We start from the raw sequence: 22434 nt of genomic DNA on the forward strand, positions 1-22434 counted from the left end.
TCTTTAACATGCACAGGGAATACCTTAGCCATGGCCTTGAGATCCATTGGCATATATTCGCAAAAGGCGACAACTCGTCTCCGACGCCGCGACATACCGTCTGTCGGTTCTGACGGCGAACTTTGTACTGCCGTATACAATTTGCTGGCGAGTGACGCTATCGTTGGCGTGCCCGGCGGCACCAAGCTTCATTCACCGAGTAAACAACCTATTACATTATGTACCTATACAGTATTCCCGCCCTATGTAGTTGTCAGTTGTATACAAAAGCTACTTAAAATGAAAGGTTGAAAATGTCATTTACCCCATGGGACTGTTTACAGACATGAAAGTCTTGTCATTTTAATTTAGTGTGCTGTTATGTTATGACTGTTCTTATTCAATTCGGGGTTATACGTGCGCTAGGGAACTCATAAAATTTTCGGGATAAAATATAGCCTTTGTTTTGCGTACCTCCTCGGATTTTGTTTTTTTTTTAATTATATCAACAGTGGTTGGGCAATTTAGCCTGGTAAAGAGTATCAACCATGGAGTGTTTCTTTCTCATGGTGAGCCCAGTCACCTTCCCTTCGCTATATATAAAAAAATAGTCTTATGTATTTTTTTCTTTGACACTATTGTCAATACTCGAAACAAACATAAACTCGCAATTCCAACTACTAGGCTCCGTAAAATTGCTAAATCGTTCAAAGTGGATTGTGTTATATTTTATAAGAAACTCCCAAATCATATTGAAGTATTACCTATTATAATATTCATTATATATATATATATATAAATATATATAATGAATAATATATATATATATATATATATATATATATATATATATATAATGAATAATATAATAATATTATTATACTCATTTGAATGCTATTGTAACTTATGTACTTCATCCTGTCTTGAACTAAATAACTTTTAAAGTTTTACAGTGATTAAAGATTTTTTTGACTTTGACTTTGAATATTTTTTTTTAATTTGTTTAACAAATTGTTTAGATTTACAAGAGCGTTATCAACTGTAAAGTAGATCCTATAGATGAAGCCACATCCTGAGAGTTGAACAAAGCATACAAGATTTCATAGCGATACGTCACTCAAATGGTTAGCTCAGTTGGTTAGAGCACCGGCACGGAACGCCGGAGGTCGTGGGTTCGAGTTATCGTTCATATAAAAGTTGTTTTTCAAATTTTATTTGTGTAAAAGGATTTTATTTATAAATAACCTTTCCTAATATCATCATATTAATATACATAAAATTTGTGTAATTACCTAGGCTTTTCTCAAGTTAAACAATTTCTATAATATCGAAATAGTTCAATTTAGATTAGTTTAAGCTATCACTTCTGACGGGTGTCCTGAAGACAGACGTAAACTTTTGTGACTTTCTAATATATTTTTTATAACCCACCATTTACATTTTAACATGAACCTACACAACAGAAAAGAAGGAATTTTATGAAAAAAAAAATTGACATTTAAATTACCAATTTTAAATATTTTTTATAAGACTAGCTGGTGCGCTTCCCTTCACCTAAACAAATACATAATATAAAAAAAATCTTAGCAAGATTTTAAATCGTTTTTTTTTTAATTACGGAATTTGTTATAATATAATAATTATTTCGTTTTTCCTTGTTATTGTCTCACTTGAATCGTGGCTTAATAAAATCACACAATTACTATTTTTAAATGCTTTGAGTTACTTTTTCAACGCATAATATTTATTATTTATACAATTAAATAGCGTTGTAAGCTATCGATAGTAAAATTGCACATCCCTATGTAAACAATAATTATCGAATAGCGATTTAAGCTATCGATAATATAAAAATGCACATCGGTATGTATATACGAGTATATCGTTTCTTTCATTTCATTAAATCATGTACATAAACGAAAGCTTTTATTCAGACAATCTAAAGTACCCGAAATAAGCACGCTCTCACATTAAGGTCTTATGGGAAAAGAGGCTTTATCTTTATGATATATCAACGTGGTTCTCATTTAGGCCAGAGCTTTCACCGTTGACGTCATATTGGCAGGAAAAAATACGGAAGACCTTCACAAGCTATTCTTGTTTTGCAAACAATTTTTCTTACGTTTTCGCAAGTCATGAAACATTGCCTGTTCGAGATATGGAAATTTTCATTTAGTAATTGTTGTTACTACATTATAGTCCTTTTATTATATTATCATGCTTTAAGATTACTATTTGAATATGCCTATCTTAACTAATGTAGAACTTATTAATATCACAATATCTCATCTCAACTGTGGGGTCATTTTGTGAAAATAGGCACATTTGTGAGGCTAAATCTGGGTGGTTTCGGATGATAGCAAAGAGTGGAATTAAAATGAATATATCTTTAAGGATTTTTATGGGAGCTGTGTATAAAACTTATGTCATTTGAATCGTTATAAAACTATTATTTAAATAATCTTCTTTGATGATTATGTAAAACATAAATAAATAAAACTCGCTGGGATCGCACGGGAAAACCTCACAGATTTATTTAGATAAAAAACAGGGGACCCAGTCCCTTTAACGGCCGTTCCCAATATACTATCTACAGATAAAGATAAATTACTACCTTCTACTGTCAGTAATTAGCTGTCAATAATCTGAGGTTGTCCCAACATACCCGATAAGTCATTCTTATCGCTAGTTCACTGTTGCAATTTTAATACTAACTTCTATCCCTGGTAAGCTATACGTCGTCCCATTGACAGACAGCGTGTACGGATAAGGTGAGTTACCGTCGATAAGTTTATTGGAACAGAAAAGTCAACGATAGTTACGATTTTTTATCTCAAGTAGGCCACAACCGAAGATAGACTGAGTATTGGGAATGGCCGTAAGATAGACCGATAATGTGATCATGCAAAGGTCACGAAACGTCGGGTAGAAAAAATAATATTAAAATTAATGTAACATTCATGCAAAAACCTAACCATAATTTAGAACATTTACATTATTTATTTCTCTTTAATTTCGGTTAGAATTGTATAAACACTTTTTCTTTTGGTGATAGCATATCTGACTACAATTTTATAAGACTTATATACGTGATTTCTTTATAATGTACTCTGTTAGTTGTAGTTGTTTGCTTTTTGTAATAAAGGGAAAAAAATACGCGTTTTAATCCTTTATTCCTTCAAACATTAATATTCATCATGCAAACGTTTGCACCTTAGATACTACTGTACTAGGGATCCGAACCCGGGATCCCTAGTACAGTAGTATCTAACCATTGATCTAAATGTGTCGTCAAACAAATAAGTGTGTATAACTCGCGTTAATAAATATAATAATATATGACCAGAATTTCAAATAGGGACCTCCACGCATTTCTGAGAATAAGGGACGAAGGAGACTACGCACAAAATAGTGAATTGGAGCGAACGTAAACATGACCTTCTGGAATCTTCTGAGGATTCTACGCCTCTTAAAGATAATAAAGGCTAAAGAATGCGATTTAAATAAATTAAAACTCAAGCTAGAAAAGGGAAAACATTAACTCTAACTATCAGCTTTGTAGCCTCTTTTTTCAACACCTCCAAGGGAATAGGAATTAATCACGTAGATACACAATTTTAAGAACTTCAACCCCAAACATCTTTAAAAAGCCTGAGACTCTAATAAGGAACACAGGTCACAACTGAATGGTGCCTCTTCTTCAATTCCGAATGTAATTAGACGTGAGCATTTGATAGTTCAAATTTACAAAGCGAATGCTATTTTGTATCTCTGTCTTAGTATCAATAATACATAGTAATAAATAAACCAAAGAGTTTGATGTAATACTCAATTTAAATTATTCATTTGTAGAAAAATAATATAAAACAAATAACATAAATTACTGAATACGGCGGACGAAACCGAAGCGCTTTTAGTTCATTGACAAATCCTACCAAGTTCCGCCGTAATACTCTATAAAACTTTTAAAAAAAGGTTTAAAGTTTTTGTGTTTAATACGTTGTTACGGAACCCATCGTGTGCCCGTTCGACACGCACTTTACTGGTTTTCAAAAACACGGAGATGGAATACATTACACTTGTCATACCGCTACAATCGATGGCTACTTTCGAACATTTTTTTGTTGTGTTTCTTGCTACTTCTTCTCATTAGCTCAACCCTGTACGAAGTAGCGGTAAATTCAATAAGAAACAATATTTTTTTTGACATTCATTTGTCATTTCCGTGACCTACATGAATAAAGTGTTTTTAAATTTGAATTTTTAATCTACTTTATTTTATGAATTCTAAAATTTTGCTTCAATTAAACAGTGGAAACAAATAAATATGAGAATCAGAAATGAGGAGATCCGTAGGAAAACCAAAGTTACCGACATATCCCAAAAGATCGCCGGAATACGTTGGATGAGGGCAGCGCAGGACCGGTCGTCGTGGAAATCTTTCGGGGAGGCCTTTTTCCAGCAGTGGACCTCTTCCGGCAGATTGATCCTTATCAGCAACAGAGTCCATTGTTCCAATAATGTTGTCACTTTTTTTGAAAAATCATTAGGGTCGATTTCCGTCAAAAGTTCAAGAAATAAAAAAAAAAATTAGCAAAAAAACAACCGAATTTAAAAACACAATTCCAAAACAATAGATATAATATGCACTAAAAAGTATAAAAATAATTGCGTATTTTTGTACAATATAATTCTAGTTACGATTATTGTATTTTTTGGAATCGGTGTCCTTCCGCCGCGACCCGCGCTCGCCTTCACCTCCTCACGACTCAAGCACATCAACCTAACTATGTATAAGCCTATCTTGGATGACACTTATTTTTATACTTTTTGTGCATATTATATCTATTGTTTTGGAATAGTGTTATTGAAGCCGGTTGTTTTTGTTAAAAAAAATATTTTTTGATTTTTAGTGAATTTAAGGTACACTAACTAACAACTTGTATAAATATGTGCAGTTATTCAAAATTTTTCAATGCAGCAATGAACGTAAGCGCTTAATTGAAGAGTTCCGTTACTTTTCCATGGATTCCGTAATCAGAACCTAATCAAACTCTCACCACACTATCTTTGAAGTATATCCTTTCCAATAAAAAAAGAATCATCGAAATCAGTCGGCGCGATATTGAGTTATTCGTAAATTTATCATTCAATTTGCTATACGTATGTATAGCAAATTTAAGACTTTTATGATTTTTCTCATGGATACCAGTGTCAGATCTGGACCAAATTACAATGGGACTATAAAAACCTCCTCCTTTTTTGAAGGCGGTTTAAAACACTAAATATGCAGTTATCGGTTTCGAATAATTCGAGGGCATGACTCCTTTCACGACCTTCCTCTAAGTCTCGTAGCTTCCGACTTGGCCATCACCGCCCTTCTGAAAAAACCACCTTGTATTTCTCCATTCTAGATTACGAGTACATACATAGTTTATTATACCACTAGATAGCTTTGTTACGAGTTTAGCGTCATTATTGTTAAATTATGAAACAATACATCCGGAATCTACCGAATATCTTCAGAGAATGTCCACCAGTAGAGGGCAGTTGCCATTAGTAAAGTGTCAGCTTACCTCCACTTCAGATAGCCTCCCGTTGCTAACAACGGGAAACGACAGCCTCTGTCCTTTGTCGCAAAGGATACGATCACCAAAATCAAATCAAAATCACTTTATTCATGTAGGTCAAGGAAATAATACTTATGAATGTCTAGTTTTCTTTTCTTATTACATTTACCGCCACTTCGCAAAAGGTTGATCTTTAATGAGAAGAAGTGGCAAGAAACTCTTTGCTACTTTTTTAAATCAACATTTATAGCTTCAGCGTTTTACAAATCACTTCAACTACAATTTTTTATGTAAAGTGACGCAACAAAAATACTCATACGTCAAATATTTAGAAGTAATGCCTTACACGAGTAAGTCAAAAAAGTAAATGTTAATTAATACCTACGTAAAAACTAGAGTTATTTAGTCAAATCGGGTTCTAAATTCAACATACGCTTAAACGGAAAAAAAATTACATTGCTGCCTATTGATCAATAAAATTTTAAACAACTGGAGTAAACGCAGAAATGTATAGATATGATACACGGACGAGTAAAAAAAGAAGGACTCCGTGTCACCTCACATAACAGTGTAGCACCAAAACAAGCCGATTAACGTGTAAATACATAGCCCCACGCACACACTTACACAACCACAGGCCGATAGGCGGCCATTATAAGAATTGTCATCGTCTATGACAGATCAGTTTGCGTCTCAATAAAATATTATAAAAATGCCATTGTGCGTTGTGAAAAAGTGTAAAAACGAAGTATTTTTGGCTATATATGATTGAAAAATTGTGTAACTAGTATTCCCCGTAACCGCACACACACAAGCATAACGGTGCTTCACTTGCTAGTACCACGGCGCGAAGTCCTTCTTTTTTTACTCGTCCGTGATATAGCAGTCGAAGTTTATTATGCTGTCAGTTGTAGCATGTGCCATGTTTCGGGTTTGTATGTGTATGACTTAAATTATCTATATGTATAGAACGTCATTGGTTATATAATACATACTAACTGACCCGACAGACGTTGTTCTGTAGATGATAACAAAATACTGTTTTATAGGAATTTGCCAATAATATTTCAAAACATCAAGAATTATTTCGTAAAAAATGCACCCTGTTGTTATAATGAAATTGTTTTACAGCGGAACTGTCAAACCGTGCGTCACAAAATTCAAAGAAAATATGTCCATACAAAACAAATATTGAAAATAAAAATTATTATGGGTCCCAAATCGAAATAAAAGCTATCCTATCTCTCAATTTGGACTTAACTGCACTCCATGAAGTAATCCCCATTAAAATCCGTTCATTAGTTTAGGAGTCCATCGCGGACAAACAACGTGTCACGTAATTTATATATATTATTAAGATATAGTACAGTAGATGCATCAATCCACAAACACCGTAAATAACTAAAGATATTTTACGAGCATTTAATTAGCGATTAAAAAAAAATATAAGTTTAATTTTAAAAACCTGCTCACCATAGACTATAGAGTCTGTCAAGGGCTTTAAGTATCCTTGACATTCTGTATCAAATATTTTTGATCTTTGAACTCTCCTCTGAGTATGACTCACGTGGTAACTTTTGTGTAAAACATAATTTTATGCCTAACAAAAAAACTATGACATTATTCAATTTCGTATTACACTTAAAATATATTTCTAGGGCTAATGTTGTTATTAATTACTACAAACAAGAAAAGTTTGTAGAGATCATATATTTGATTAGTTTTACGATTAGATTGGTCTCCGCTGCGCTCCAACTAGGTACCACAGTAGTCGCAAAGTGCGGCAACTAATATTACGCTCAAGGCGTACTCGAGCCAGTCTTGAACAATGTGTGACGCTGACGTGCCACATGTTCTGTTAAACTTTGCTAATAATTGAAAATGCCGGATTGCGATCTAAAGCTTTGTAAAAATAATACTACAAGAAATAAGAAAGACACTGGGATCACATATCATCAGTAATTATTTTGTATTTTATTAATTTCAATGTAAAATAACACGAAGATTTATATTTCCAAAATTGAATGATGCTATTGAGTGTCAAGATGCCACACACACCAGCATCTACTAATTGCCGAAATAAAAAAGCTATTGTTCTTAAGTAGTGCGGTATCTAGTTAGAGGCAGTGGAGAGCAAACCTTAAACTATGCTTACTACAAACAACAATATTAATTTTTAAATATCTCTCACAGACAACCCCTACTGCATATTTCATTAATATAATATTTTTAAGTATTCACAATCATCAATAAAACAAAAAAAAAAGCAACTGATAACTACTAAACTAAAATTTAATTATAAGAAATATAAATCTTAAATAATTATTTTTAGTACCTATACATAATAACTGTGGCTTTCTTATACGAAGCTAAAATAGGTATTTTTAGTAGATTAAATTTCGTTTTCAGTATGATAGTTTCTGCTATTTTAATTGAATTTTCTATATTATAATGCTGCAATAAAAAATCGATTACAAAATTAAACATCGGGCTCGTCCGGGATTTGAACCCGGGACCTCTCGCACCCGAAGCGAGAATCATACCCCTAGACCAACGAGCCGCTACCAGTTAAATTGAAAATATAGTTCAATTGAACAGACACCCCACATCAAGCATGTCATGTGAAGCCAAACGCATATTTTTTAGTATTTTAATGTTAAAAACTCTCGACCTTAATACAGACTTACCCTAATTACCCCAAAAAAATTAAATAGCCTTGTGGGAAATTTATATTTTGCATTTACAGTACAAATAAGATCAGGTAAAGATATTAATATGTCAATTGATAATATCATTCATCACTCTTATAACTATCTAATATATGACTATCTTACAGGTAAATGGTTAAGACATTGAGTATGATATCTGCATTAAGCCGAAAATATGACCGTTATCCCCAATACAGACTAATTAAGCAAAGGAGCTCAATGTATAATAAATTTTGCCAGATTTACCCCACCGATAATAACGGCCATTTTGTGTTCATGTGAATGACTACAGCTAGCCGTTAGCATGCAGGAAATAGTGATAGTGCCTTAGTGTCACTAGTTAAATGTAGTTGCATTTTATGTGCATAATATAATAATTGTACATGTTTTCAAATAAGGCGCAGAGCAGACGAGCGACAACGGCATGTCGGTCTTTTTTCCAACGATGTAGAACATACTAAATTCGGTTTTTCATCGTGGCAAATACTGTCGAGCCGCCGTTGCCTACCGTAAGTATAACGCCATAATGTAAATCTGTATGTTAGGTACGTGTTTCTGAAGTCTGTGAAGTATAAGTTGACGTGTGACAAAAAGGAACTAGATATTTATTGGATTCAATTATTAATTGTATTAAAATATTTAACTATACAATTAAATTATAGCGTATAGCAAAATTCTTCAGACATTCAAATTCTTTAAGTTTTATTCTACTATAATATTATGAGGATATTTAACACGACAAAACGCCGGAAGCGCCCCCAGTAAGTGCCAACTTATGCTTAACGCGATGTATGAATATAAAATAATTGTCATTGAATTCTGTGTGTTAATTTTTAATAATTGCGACTAGCTAGTGACACTGATACTCAAGAATAGGTGGCAGATGGTGTAGGGCGGAGGCAATTGTGGATTTTATCAAGTAGAAGGTAATTCTGGCAAAATCACCTCGGCCGTAGCTTCCATTTCGTCGTCCATTTGCGGTGGGTCGGTTGCACGCCACGCGCGACCGCTCCTGGTCATACAATACGCTTTACATTACTCTCTAAATGAAATTAAACGACTTAGAAAAAACCATTATTTACATAGAAAGGGTCTAGCGAAAAATAAGCACATAAGTTCCTGTACTTAATGACTAACTATAAGATTAATTACTGAGGTGTCTAAGGAGTGACTTTGGCGAGGTTCGTTGTTGAAAATGTTAAAAAAAATACCTGATGTTACTGCGTATCTCGTCCGATAGCACATACTATCTTCGGGGCTCAAAACAATGAAAATATACCCTAGAATATACTTGCATTTTTTCGTTTTTTATGCGAATTCATTGTTAAGCGAAATCGTCAATCATTGCAAACGGTATCAACCATAGACTAACAATGTACGAGCGTATAGACTTAGAGAGAGAAGGACATATTTATCAGAGATAGAGCAAGATAGAAAGGGAAAGTGAATCCATTGTAATATAACCGATTTTGATCGACAAGTCGTAAACAGTCGCTTGGCATTATTATTAGCTCCTAACCACTACTTGCAGAAAGCATCTTTAAAGTTAAAGTTTCATTAAACATAATACCGCCACTTTCTTTTTCATTTTGACAGTCAAACATAGCATGTGATATAATGAGACATTAACTAATTTGAAGGATGCTTTCTGCAACTAGCGGTGAGTATTTTGAATACCAAACCAATAGCTAACGTACACATTAACTATATTTTTTATGAAAATAAGGGTCGAGACGAGCAGGACGTTCAACGGATGGTAATTGATACGCCCTGCCGATTGCAATGCAGTGCCACTCAGGATTCTTGAAAATCCCCAATAATTCTAAGCGGCACCACAGCTGCGTTTGTCGCCGTCAGACATAAGATGTTAAGTCTCATTTGCCCAGTAATAAAGTGTTGTAGCTAGTGAGCTACGGCGCCTTTCAGACCGAAACACAGTAATTACACATTACTGCTTCACGGCAGAAATAGGCGGCATCCTGTGCAAAGGAGCCTCCCACTGGTAATATAACTGGTATGCAACTGTCTAGTCATTTTTACGCTAGTATATTCTTAGCCTATGATATCATCATAATCGCAACACGACGTAGTAACAAAGCGAGAGGGAAAGTCTGTCAGTCTAAGACGTTTGAAAATCAAAAATAAACTTACACAGCATCACATCGAAGATTCAAGATGTGTTTAGTGATGCCGTACATTTATACAGTGATTAGTTACTACGCAGTGTTAAAGCCTCACATAAGGTGTAGAGTTCTGTGATAACGTGATTTCGATCATTTCATCCGGAGACTAAAATATAGAATATAGGCCTCAGTGAATCCGGACTATGTAGATTTTGCCAAGAGGCCTACGAAGGTCCTAAATACCTTAGATCATTTATACGGCTAGATAGAGTGTGGCAACTGTTGAAATGAGCTATGCGCGCACACTAACACAATGTGACACATAAATCCCGAGTGTGAGGAGCCTGTTTCATCAGTTGTCTAGCAGCAAGAGGCTCTATCTAGACAAATAAATTATCTAAGTCAAACATATTCTTATGGAGTGTGAGGCCATCGCCACAATGAGGACGGGATGCCTCAAAGCCTTCGATATCCAGAGGACCTACCCGACTTGTGTCCACCGAGGATACTGCGCCTCTTAAGGGCCTGGAGGATGTGATTTAGATTCAATTAAGAACTCTGATTATGTAAGGGAATAATTGCACTAAACGTTTTTTATATAAGAGGGGGCAAACGGGTAAGAGGCTAACGGGATGGGGAGAGGTGAGGTAACCGCCCATGGACATCCGTAACATCAGATGTCAAGAGGTGCGTTGCCGGCCTTTAAGTTGCCCACGTTGCACAATTACCTCATCACAACCAGCATATAGTCATTAGTAGGTTGTGCGTCCGAGCACATGTAGGGGGCAAAATACATCTAAGGGCTCATTACATCAATAATAATAAAATATAGATTGTCTTATTTTCCTGTTACTACACAAGTGTAAAGCGGCTGAGATAGGTCAAGTGGAAATACGTAATGGCTCGGATGATCAACGCATATAGGCAGAGTACACATATCCTACCGTGATATAGATACAGTTAGATAAACTGCTTATATATATGTGTCACCAGATGACTCCACCACAAATTATTATAGATATATTTGTCTTCTTATAATTTCAAAATAATATCAAAGTATTGTTTATTAAATCATATAATTTAACACCGCGGGTGTACACTAAAGTTTATGTCGAATGCTGAGCACATCGTATTCGCTTTAGTGATCATTACACGAATTTATTTACGGATACTCAACTGAAAAGAACCCCAACAACGTTCAGGAAAACGTTATAAAAGCGACGACAGTAAAAACGAGAATTCGGGAACCTTAATGGCTATTGATGACCTATATAAAAAGAAATACGTAAGAGGTTACGGTTAATATCGATGAATGTGCCACATCCCTATTCTCACTCAGGTACTATAGTCCGAGAACTTCGTGCGCGACCGTCACACGGGGTGACATACGGTGGCGGGGACGGGGTACTAATGATGCCAGTAGGTAGCGGGTTATAAATACATGATCGGATTTGGTATGGCTGACCCATCAGACGCGGACCGGTAGTAGTCCATATTCGATGGTATGTCGCATGGTCAATCGCACAAAAATATTATTATTACAGTCCGGACCGTACCGAGTATGACGCCTGACCAATTGGTGCGAGGCGCCTACCCACGCCCACCGTACCGGATTTTGTACTGCCGGAACATCAGAGTTCCGGCAGTACAAAATCCGATTGTGAGTTTAGGCTATTACGGCTGTCTCACAACTCCCTTCCCCGCAACACCACCCGCTACCCGCTGACTTCTTAGTACCCCGACCCCGCCTCCGTCTGTCACCCCGAGGGACGGCCGCGCACGAAATTGTCGGACTATAGTACCTAAGTGAGAATAGGGATGTGGCACATTCATCGATATAGAGGCTAGAATTTATTAGAGCTTTTTGATTAGGGTAGCTTCGCAGGAAGTTTTGGCTAGAGTAATTTCATTTGCGCCCTAGGTAGTGAGCAAGAAAGTTGGTATAGCGCCTGTACCTGAAGGTGTCGTGAGGTGGAAGACCCAATCCGGAGTCCTCGGAGGGCGATCGATGTTCCACCACAATTGGTGCCTCTGGCTGCACCTCCTACAACAACACACTACACCTCACCCGACCATTTCAAACTTCAATTAGTAATCCTCACACGTTTCACAGTGCGTTGTCCTTTATACATAATGCAGTCATTATTGCGTTATTATTTCTTGATTAAAACAATCCTTTGTAGAACCGGAGAGCTGTAACCGTTAAGCTAAAAAAAATACAACAGCTAACATAATAAATATTTATCAAGGCTTGCTTATATTGGCTAAATGAACAATCATGATACATTTAGGCGAACAGCTACTTCTAAACTATTCAATATGTTACATCACGAACAATGTTACACAGATTGGCTAGAAATACATCAATGTTAATAGAATATATAAGTATTTCTGTCCAATGTTATGTCTTCGAACAAGCACTTACACGTGTTGTATTGCATGCAATATGTATTCGCTGCGGTCAAATCACTCACCGGATCATGGATGTCGTGCATGGCTGTGGGAGGCAGCATATGTCGGTCGCCGCCACGCTGTAACAAGAGATCGATCAACAAATGGACAATAATTTATATAACACGAGCCGACAGACGTTGTCCTATCGAATGTTGATTTATGTTTATGTATAGTGGGTACCATCAGGAAGAACCAACCTTACAGATATCCTTGAATATGTACTAAAACTTAAATGGCAATGGGCAGGACATGTCTATAGAGTCCCAGACCAAAGATGGACTTTAAAAGCAATAAGGTAGTGTGACCTTCACAGTGGCAACTGGCTGAAGAGCGCAAAAAATAGGGAGTTTTGGAACAACATTGAGGAGGTTAAGTAACTAAGTAAGTAACTAACATATTGTAATCGGTGATCTATAGTCTTGAATGCATATTATCTATATATATAAATTACGTGGCACGTTGTATGTAGTCCTAAATTAATGAACGGATTTTAATGACGATTACTTCATGGAGTGCAGTTTAGTCCAACTTGAGAGATAGGATAGTTTTTATTTCGTTTTGGCAACCATAATTATTTTTATTTTCAATATTTGTTTTGTATGGACATAGTTTCTATGAGAAAATTTATTGACTCACGGTTTGACAGTTCTGCCGTGAAACAATTTCATAATAACAACAGGGAGCATATTTTACGAAATAATTATTGATGTTATGAAATATTATTGACAATTCATAAAACAGTAATTTATTTATTATGTACAGAACAACGTCTGTCGAGTCAGCTAGTTATAATATACTTTTGACCCTTCTTTTGAAGTGTAATAACATACTATATAATTAAAATGGATGATAGATAAATATATATACAATTTATTGCATAACATACAGACCTAAACATAAATTTTTTTTAAAAGGTTTTCAGCTAATTACAGTCATAGGTCTGCGTAGGCGGTCTTTTGAAACGATCTCTTTCGGACAGCCAAAAAAGAAAGATACAATCTATTTATACTAATAAATGAGCTAGAGATTTCTTAGCGGAAAGTTAAAAAGATTCATTTTGTAACAGTGTGGTCTTTAATATCACTTTTTTCAGAGTACTAGACGAAACATTTGCAGCAATTTTTCCATGCAAACATTCTCGACTGCCTTCTCCTTAGTTTCTTACTCTAAGTCAATAAGATCAATAATAACATTATCTGTGTCTCTTTTTTTTTAATTGCGATTTTTGTTCTTGTAAGTAGATATTTCAAACCATAAACTGAGAATACTACCGTATTAGACGAGCCCTGTGTGAAACTGATATAACTATTATAAAAACCTAGATTTGAGAAAGAGACCGTTTAGTCAAACGGTCTCATGTTAGACCATGAAACAGTTTTGAAACAATTTAGTGTCCATTAGTCTCCTGTCACATTGAACCGCCTTTTAATTTTATTGTTTCTTTCTTTATTGTTCTGTGTTTTAACGGATATTAATAAAAACAATATAATGGTGTCGTTTTCTGACTAAGATTGTGTTGCTACGTACAGGACAATGCAACTAAAGAATCATTTCACAGGTAAATACCGACACTTCAATACTAATTTCATGGTGTTTATTTTCGTACAACATATTATGCACTAAAATACTAAATATTACATTTTATATACGCAGTAAACACTTTATTTTCTTAATTAAATAAAATATGTCAGAAAATCAAATATTATACATGTGAATATGACGCCGTTGTCATAGGGATTGTCTAAAAACAAAATACTACACACTTCACTAACTCGCTAACACATCTGTAAATGAAACAAATGAACATTTTAAATTTAGTCTCGCGATGAGGGTATTTGTCTATAACGCTGGTATACTAAGTTGATTCATAATGATTCAAACAGTAAGCACCTACTTAAAACACCTTAATAATATAAACCACACACAGAGACCTATATATATACAAGTCCGAAGACAGTAAGCGGATAATTAATACAAGACGATATTGAATATTTCCTTACCATTCAGTTTTCATAATTTTGACACGATTAGTTAGGAGGAAGGAGGAAATCAACTTTTTTCGAACATATGGTAAATTCAGTAATTTAAATCTGTAGTGACGATTCAAAAGCGCTTAGTTTATGCCTATTTTTTTTTTCTAATTTTATTCGAGAACAAAACCCTGATTTTTGGCTTTTTAGCTCATAATTTTCGCTGCAGTTATCCTTACCGCACTCAATAATGTCCAGCCTACCGAAGCTCTCTAAGAAAAAACCGATTCATTCGATTGTATGAAACGTACAGTCATTGATAGATTGACAAATGACGGATATAATCTTGTTAAAACCAGAGATAACCGAAATCCACTACGTTTTAAGCAACTGTCCGCTTTCAAACATAGTCTGATTATACTTTGTCGCCATATTGTAATAACTATTTCAAACTTATTTCAAATGACTACATGTTTCATACTAAACTGAATTTCAATTTTTACTTAGGCAGCATTTATTTTCACAAAATTGATTCTTTAAGAATTATTTTTGATGTCATTTCTAATAATACTAGATACTACTACCGCATCGAAACAAATGGCGCGCTTAGAGAGAAGAAGCAGCGTAAGAAACTCTCCCAGCATTCTTTTTTTGCGCTCTTTTTAATCAAATATACAATATTGTACTGTCATTGCTATTGCTATTGCTATAAAATAATCATAATCTAGTCCCAGGCTATCTGATTACTAAGATATTCCGCTATGGAGTAGTAGAATTTACAACAAACAATTTTTTGATAGACTCCTCTTTGAAAGTCTAAATTGCGTTAGAAAGAAATATTGATGTTGAATTCTTAAACTTAAGAAAACTTTCAGCTAATTTTACCACGTAACTAATTTAAACTTGTAAATCCAGCACATGTAAAAAAGTAATATAAAAAGTAAAACTCTGTAGTAATAATTGGAAAGTTAACGAGAGACGTCGATCGAGTAAAATGTTCGTCGTCTGTGGTACACGAAGCTCGTAACTAAGTTGATCCTCAAACGTAGCGCGTAATTGTAATTACAGTTTCCCGCCCAACTTACTCTGCAAAGAGGATTTATATGTAGAGCGACATTCCCTGCCTTCCTTGCATTATTAACCGATGTTTAAGCATCACATATAGACGACAAAAATCACTAAAAACTTAAATAGCCAAATGTATAAATAAAATGATAGAGGTTTTCATATTTTGTGCGCGCATCTCATAAACACTAAGAGATATTATCAGGATCTATGATATCAATTTTAATTTTTTATATTTTGCGTTGTCGGTTGACACTTGACAGCTCATTTGCCGATCGGCGCCCGGACGGAAAGGTTCTCTGTGCTCTTTTGTGTTATAAAAAAACTGTAATAAAAAAAACCCTTTTGATCTCATATTCTTAAAAATATATACTTATGAATCTTCTAACTTTTATTTCTGAGACACTTGACCCTTATCTGGAAAAATTATTGCGATATCTTCATTTAATAAAATGTTATTAAAGTTTTGAAGAAACAATTTTTATAAGCACTACGTGCTCACTCAAAGAGGATGTAAATACTACGTAATATGAGGTAGGACTGCCTAAGTAAAAATTGAAATTAAGTTTACTATGAAACGTGCAGTGATTTGACATAAGTTTGAAATAGCAGTAATTACAGAAAGTACAGTGCGATTGGTCATGAAGTATAACCCGGCCAAGTTTAAAAGCGAACAGTTGCTTTAAAAGTAGTGGATTTCGGCTATCTCCGTTTTTTTACAAGATTATAGCCGTCATCTGTCAATCTATGCACTAACTGCACGTTTCATACAATCGAGCGAATCGCTTTTTTATTAGAGATTCGCTAGACTGTGCTCAGTGATGTGTGTTCGCAGACGAAGTCGCGGTTATGGGGTTGTAATTTATATAATTTATTTATTTATGCTCACATAATACCATTATGTTTTTACAGTGTGTGTGGATTGAGGCATCAACTGTATCGCGCTGTTTATTGAACTAATATACATTTTTAATTGGGCAGAGCAACAAAACAGTAATTACTAAATTAAACAATATCGTATACTAAATAATTTCTAATCATGCGAATCTTGACGCACAACGTGGCACAACTTAGATCTAAAGTGTTGAAGTGGTAGTTTTTGACGATCGAAATTAGTTTTTACATCTATAATTTAATCTTTATATATAAAAAGGAATTGCTGTTCGTTAGTCTCGCTAAATCTCGAGAACGGCTGGACGGATTTGGCTAATTTTGGTCTTGAATTATTTGTGGAAGTACAGGGAAGGTTTAAAAGGTGAATAAATAGGAAAATGCTCGGAATTAAACAAAAACAACAAATTTGTTTTTTCTTTGATGCGTCCCCCGTCGAATTTATTGACGCAACGGTTTGACAGTTATGCTGTGAAACAATTTCATTACAACAACAGGGTGCATTTTTACGAAGCAATTCTTGATGTTATGATATATTATTGACAAATTCATTAAAAAACATTATTTTATTTATTATATATAGAACAACGTCTGTCGAGTCAGCTAGTTTAGAATAAAAATATTTGAATTTGAATATGAAATTTGGCATGACCTCCCTCACCAGAGGAGGAGGAGGCCTAATCAGAGTCAAAGTCAAAGTTATTTATTTGCTAGAAACATTCACAAGTAAAGTTGTTACAAATTAAAGAGTAGACACATGTTTCGTCTTGACAGACATGCAAAAATTTTAGTGGTTTCGTTTTATAATATTATAACCTCGTTTTATAATGTAAAAATACAGTAATTACAAATACACGCGTTTTAATCCTTTAAAATCCTTTTTCTAAATAAAGAAACAGTTTTTCTAATTATTTATTCTGTTGATCTCTGATTTTTCTAGGGGATTTTAGTATCAGGATCGTTTACCTTTAAATGTAAATCCTGCGGTGGTTGCGCTTCTTCTCGCCTGTACACCAGCTCATCAAAGCGCGGCCTGTCTTCTGGCAGAACGAACTCACGAACTTCAATCAACAAGGTCAGCTGTAAATAAACAAAAATAAATTTATTATATGTTCAAAATTATCAATACAATTCATAATAAACCTATGGTATATGGTTATATTAATACAATATTTGTGCTGCAGAAAAAGGTTATTCGCGTTATTTATAACCTAGGTTCTAAAGAATCATTGAGAGCAAATTTTAAAGAAATAAACATTTTGACTGTTGCTTCTCAATATATTCTTCATTATCTTCTATTTATATGTTCATAAGCAAATTAAGGAATTTGCTAGAAACTGTGATAATCATAATGTTAACACGAGGAACAAACATAAACTTGTTGTGCCTACTGCTCGGTTAAGTCGAGTTAGTAAGTCTTTTATTGGGCGATGTATATGCTTTTACAATGATCCCAGATAATGTGTAAAACATCTGTGTTACGAAATTTAAAAGAATTGTTAAAAAACGTTTGTGTGGGAAAGGTTATTACAACATAAATGATTTTCTTAATTATACCACAGACTGGGAATGAAGCGGACACCCTCATGCTCTTTAATTATAAATGTTTGATTTTAATTATAAACAGGTGTTTGACATTTGTCAAACAGCTCTTTCGGAACACTCCCCGTGTTAAATGCGGTGTAAGACAGGCAATGAAGCGAGATCCAGCCGTTCACAGAGTATTCTTACCTTATGCTGTGTGTCGAGTATTTCTTTCAGCACGGTTAGGAACGAGTCCACAGTGAGTCTTCTAGAGGCATACTCCTCCATGTAATACGCGATCGCCGGCAGATCACTCTGTGGCAGCAGTGACTTGGCTTTCTGCTCGACGGCCACTGATGCAGCGCCTCTTCGTCGACCCCAACCGCTTATCCTGTATTGTATAAAAAAATATTTAACACTGAGCACTTTTGAACGGTTGTGTTACCGAACTGCTTATAATTCGTTGTCTCTTTGATTAACGCGTGTGTTACACATTTAAATAAAACACTTTTTAAGGCGACACTAAATGCCAGCGACCTTGAGCGATATGAGTTCACGGCTGCCGGCCCGCCACCTATGTAACAAAGCCAATATTTTCAAAATTATTTCGTGGAAAACAGTTTATATGCTTACAATCCTCGTTATTCACTACTAATCTGAATAAATGAACCTACACAAAAAAGTACAAGCTATAAGAATAACTTATCTGAGAGAAGTACCAAAAAAATGCGTCACGCCATGCCAAAAAACTTGTTTAACTTCAAAGAAAAGTGGTAGTTCAAAAAGGCTCGGCAGTGTTAGGTATAACCAACAGCAAGCATTAGCAACCTACAAATAAGACTTAAGGATATGTGTAACAGGATTAAGTAGTGTTCATAGCTTCAAATGCTATACTTTCACCACAAAACTTGTCTAAAAACACCATGTTTGCGTGTTTTCTGCTTACTCTTCGCCTTAAAGGATCAAAACGCGTGTATTGTAACTGTGTTTTTACATTCGATTTTGTGTCAAAGTTAGATTTCTATTATTATGTTAGTTAACGTTAAGTAAACAGGATTAATATTTTTATTTTTATGTTAAATCTCATTAACTCTTTTGTTTTAATGTATTTTAACAATAATTATATACGACTACAAATAATGATAGTTAAGACGAGTATAATAACATTGTAATTTAATAATTTTGTAAATAATTTAGTTTTAAGACGTCTAGTTTTGTATTTCTTTCTTCTTGTTGTATGTAATCTATACTAGTATTATAAAGCTGCAGTGTTTGTTTGTTTGTTGGTACTACTGGTCCGATTTGAATGATTCTTTCAGTGTTGGGTAGTCCATTTATCGAGGAAGGCTATAGGCTATGTTTTTTTTTTTCAAAATTAGGGATCCGTAATAAAATTGCTATTTTGTAACACAAGGTGTAAAATCGAAAACCAAAAAACTATTGACAATAGAACAAAATAGCTATAATATAGGCAATATTTTATTACTTATAAAACTATCGCGTGAATTATACTTTATATGGCAAAACAACGTTTGCCGGGTCAGCTAGTAAATTATTATAATTATTGTTAAACTATTGTAATTCTTAATGTATTAGATACTAGTAGCAATATAAAATCAATCTGTGGATAACGGTGTGGTTTCTTACAAGAAATTTATCAGAAGAGCTGAAGCGGGCTCGCGTGGAATGGTGCTCACAGATACCTACTAATGAAGTACGACCACGGCAATTCTAGTGCTGTTTATGACATTGTCAAAGGAGACGAAACGTGCAGCTATTGTTTTGAACCCGAAAAAAACAGCAATCTTGTGATTGGGTGTTTGAAAATGAGAACAGGCCAACAAAAGTGAGGCAGGCGGGAAACGTTGGTAAAAAATTTATCGCATTTTTTTCTCAGCCACGGGTCCCATCTGCACAATTCCACTTGAATATCAAAAGAGTGTTAATGCCGAGTGGTATTCTACCATTTGTTTACCCAGGGTGTTAAAATAAAGTTCGAAAAAGACGACCAAAAAGCCGCGTTTTCCTTCATCATGACAACGCTTCTTCACACATGGCCAACAAAACTGAGTCATTTTTAGCTTCCGAAAAAGTACAAAACAAATCCTGCACATAGCCCCGACCTAGCACCCTGTGATTTCTGTATTTTCCCCAAAATCAAAGATTTGATGAGAGGTTTCACTTTTACCAATTCCGAAGAGGCAGTGATAGCGTTCAATCAGCTCGTAGAAAACATTCAGGTCTGCTATGTATATTAAGGTCTTTAACTAATTTCCAAAAAAAATCTTATTAAAGTCATAGTTTAAAAGAATACTTTAACCAAAACTACTAATATTTAATAGTAATTATTTGAGAGTGGCACCATAAACTAAAAATGTTTTTCTAAATGTTATTATTTAATTATAGCTTTGCAATGTGTATTAATGACGTACCTATACCTAAATATAATAATAATTCTAATATTGACAGTCAAAATATGCCGATTTATTGGCGAATTGTGCTGTGCATCTACCAAATGTTAAGAATTATGCAGACGGATAAAAAAGTTATCAATCCCGGTTTCTTTTCTGTGGTAAGTTTTTTATTTCTAGAGAGTATGAATGTAAGTATGGTGTTTTATATCAAATTTTGGATACTTCTCTAATTTCCTACGATAGTTAAAAGATATTTATCCGATAGGTTATTCTAATTAGCGATGGGTCGTCGACGTATTTTAGTGTGAACGATACTAGACTCTTCATCGATCCGACAGGTCAATCGACTAGATCAAATCGTGGACTGTAATTCACCTTCAATGGTATTGTACACGCTACACAAGACGTTGAGAGACCGAATCAAATGTATGCGTTCGTCGCGACCACTAGATTATATTGAATAATTTAGTAATATTAAAATTTTATTGTTATAATAATGTTAAATCAATGAGGATTCTACTAGCAAAATTAAATAAAAGCATTATTACACAGATACAAATACATAATTATTTTGGCGTACTTAAAAGATCTACTGATTTTTTGTACATGTTTAGTATCTAGTGGTGAAAATTAGTTCATTATATACTTTCTGTTTTAAACTGACGATAAACGAACTCCTTTTTTACGTCTGTCATAGTCTATGAATTGAACTAGTCCATTTGAAATACGTGAACCGTCGACCGGTTGATTGAACTGATCCGTTCATTCAACGCCCATCACTAATTCAAATATAATATATTCTATGTAGGTGTAACTGTAGTTAGTTGCACTTACACGTACTCTCACTGTCTGTATATTTCGATTGTAATGTTGTAAATGTTGTTGTATTGAAGCTGTCGCATGTAATATGTGGATGTGTCACACTTATTGATTAGCCTGTTTATATTTACAGGTATGATATGATAATATAAATATGCCGATTTATTGGTGAATTCTGCTGTTCATACACATAAATAAATTTCATTTCATATCAGAGTTGCAAACGGACAAATATGTTATCAATACCGGTTTCTTTTGTCTTTAATAGCGACGGAAACCTTAAAATCTGATATTAAACACTCCCTATAAAACTTTTTGTCGATCAACCATATAAACAGGAGTCCAGTAAATCGTTGCTGTGGTAAGTTTTTTATTTCTAAATGTAGAGTAAGATTTTATTTATTCATTTATTTATTTATTGTTAACAATAACGGCCTATAACCAATTACACTTATTAACACAGAAAATAATATTGTTTACAAATAAAATTAAAAATAACATAAAATTCAATTAACAATAAAATTTAAACAATGTCAAAAGTAATAAGAAAATTTTAAATATACACAGATGTTGATACAACACACGAATCAAAGTCATCCCAACCGTTGTCAATCGTCGTCTTAAAAAAATAACATAATGGAATAGTCAAATAGAACAATTCTTAATAATAATAGCAGAAAAATAATAAAAAAATTATAATAACAATAATAATTCCTATTTGTAACATCGTAAATGTAGTCAAAGTGTCTCACTGAACCTCAGACAAACATTCAAGACTTCCTGATTATGGATGTAAGTATGGTGTTTTATATCAAACATTTTAATACTTCTCATTTGATTTATAAACACATTGGATATAATTGGTTACACTTATCGATTAGCCTGTTTATATTTACAGGTATGAGTATACTCTTTAA

General features: G+C 34.2%; 1 protein-coding gene and 1 non-coding gene across 2 annotated transcripts in view; both read right to left on the reverse strand.

Annotated features, from left to right (window-relative positions):
* The window catches only part of LOC126969134 (whirlin), a 177486-nt gene that overhangs the window by 77372 nt on the left and 77680 nt on the right, over positions 1-22434 (reverse strand). The window contains exons 10-12 of the mRNA XM_050814445.1: positions 18492-18675; positions 17727-17840; positions 12855-12911 (exon numbers count right to left, since the gene is read on the reverse strand). Of these exons, the coding sequence (XP_050670402.1) occupies positions 12855-12911; positions 17727-17840; positions 18492-18675 (355 nt within the window). The remainder of the gene's footprint in view (positions 1-12854; positions 12912-17726; positions 17841-18491; positions 18676-22434) is intronic.
* On the reverse strand, positions 8038-8109 carry Trnap-cgg (transfer RNA proline (anticodon CGG)). The gene has a single exon. It is a non-coding gene; the product is annotated as a tRNA-Pro (tRNA).

This window comes from Leptidea sinapis, chromosome 17 (assembly GCF_905404315.1).
Source record: "Leptidea sinapis chromosome 17, ilLepSina1.1, whole genome shotgun sequence".
NCBI lineage: Eukaryota > Metazoa > Arthropoda > Insecta > Lepidoptera > Pieridae > Leptidea > Leptidea sinapis.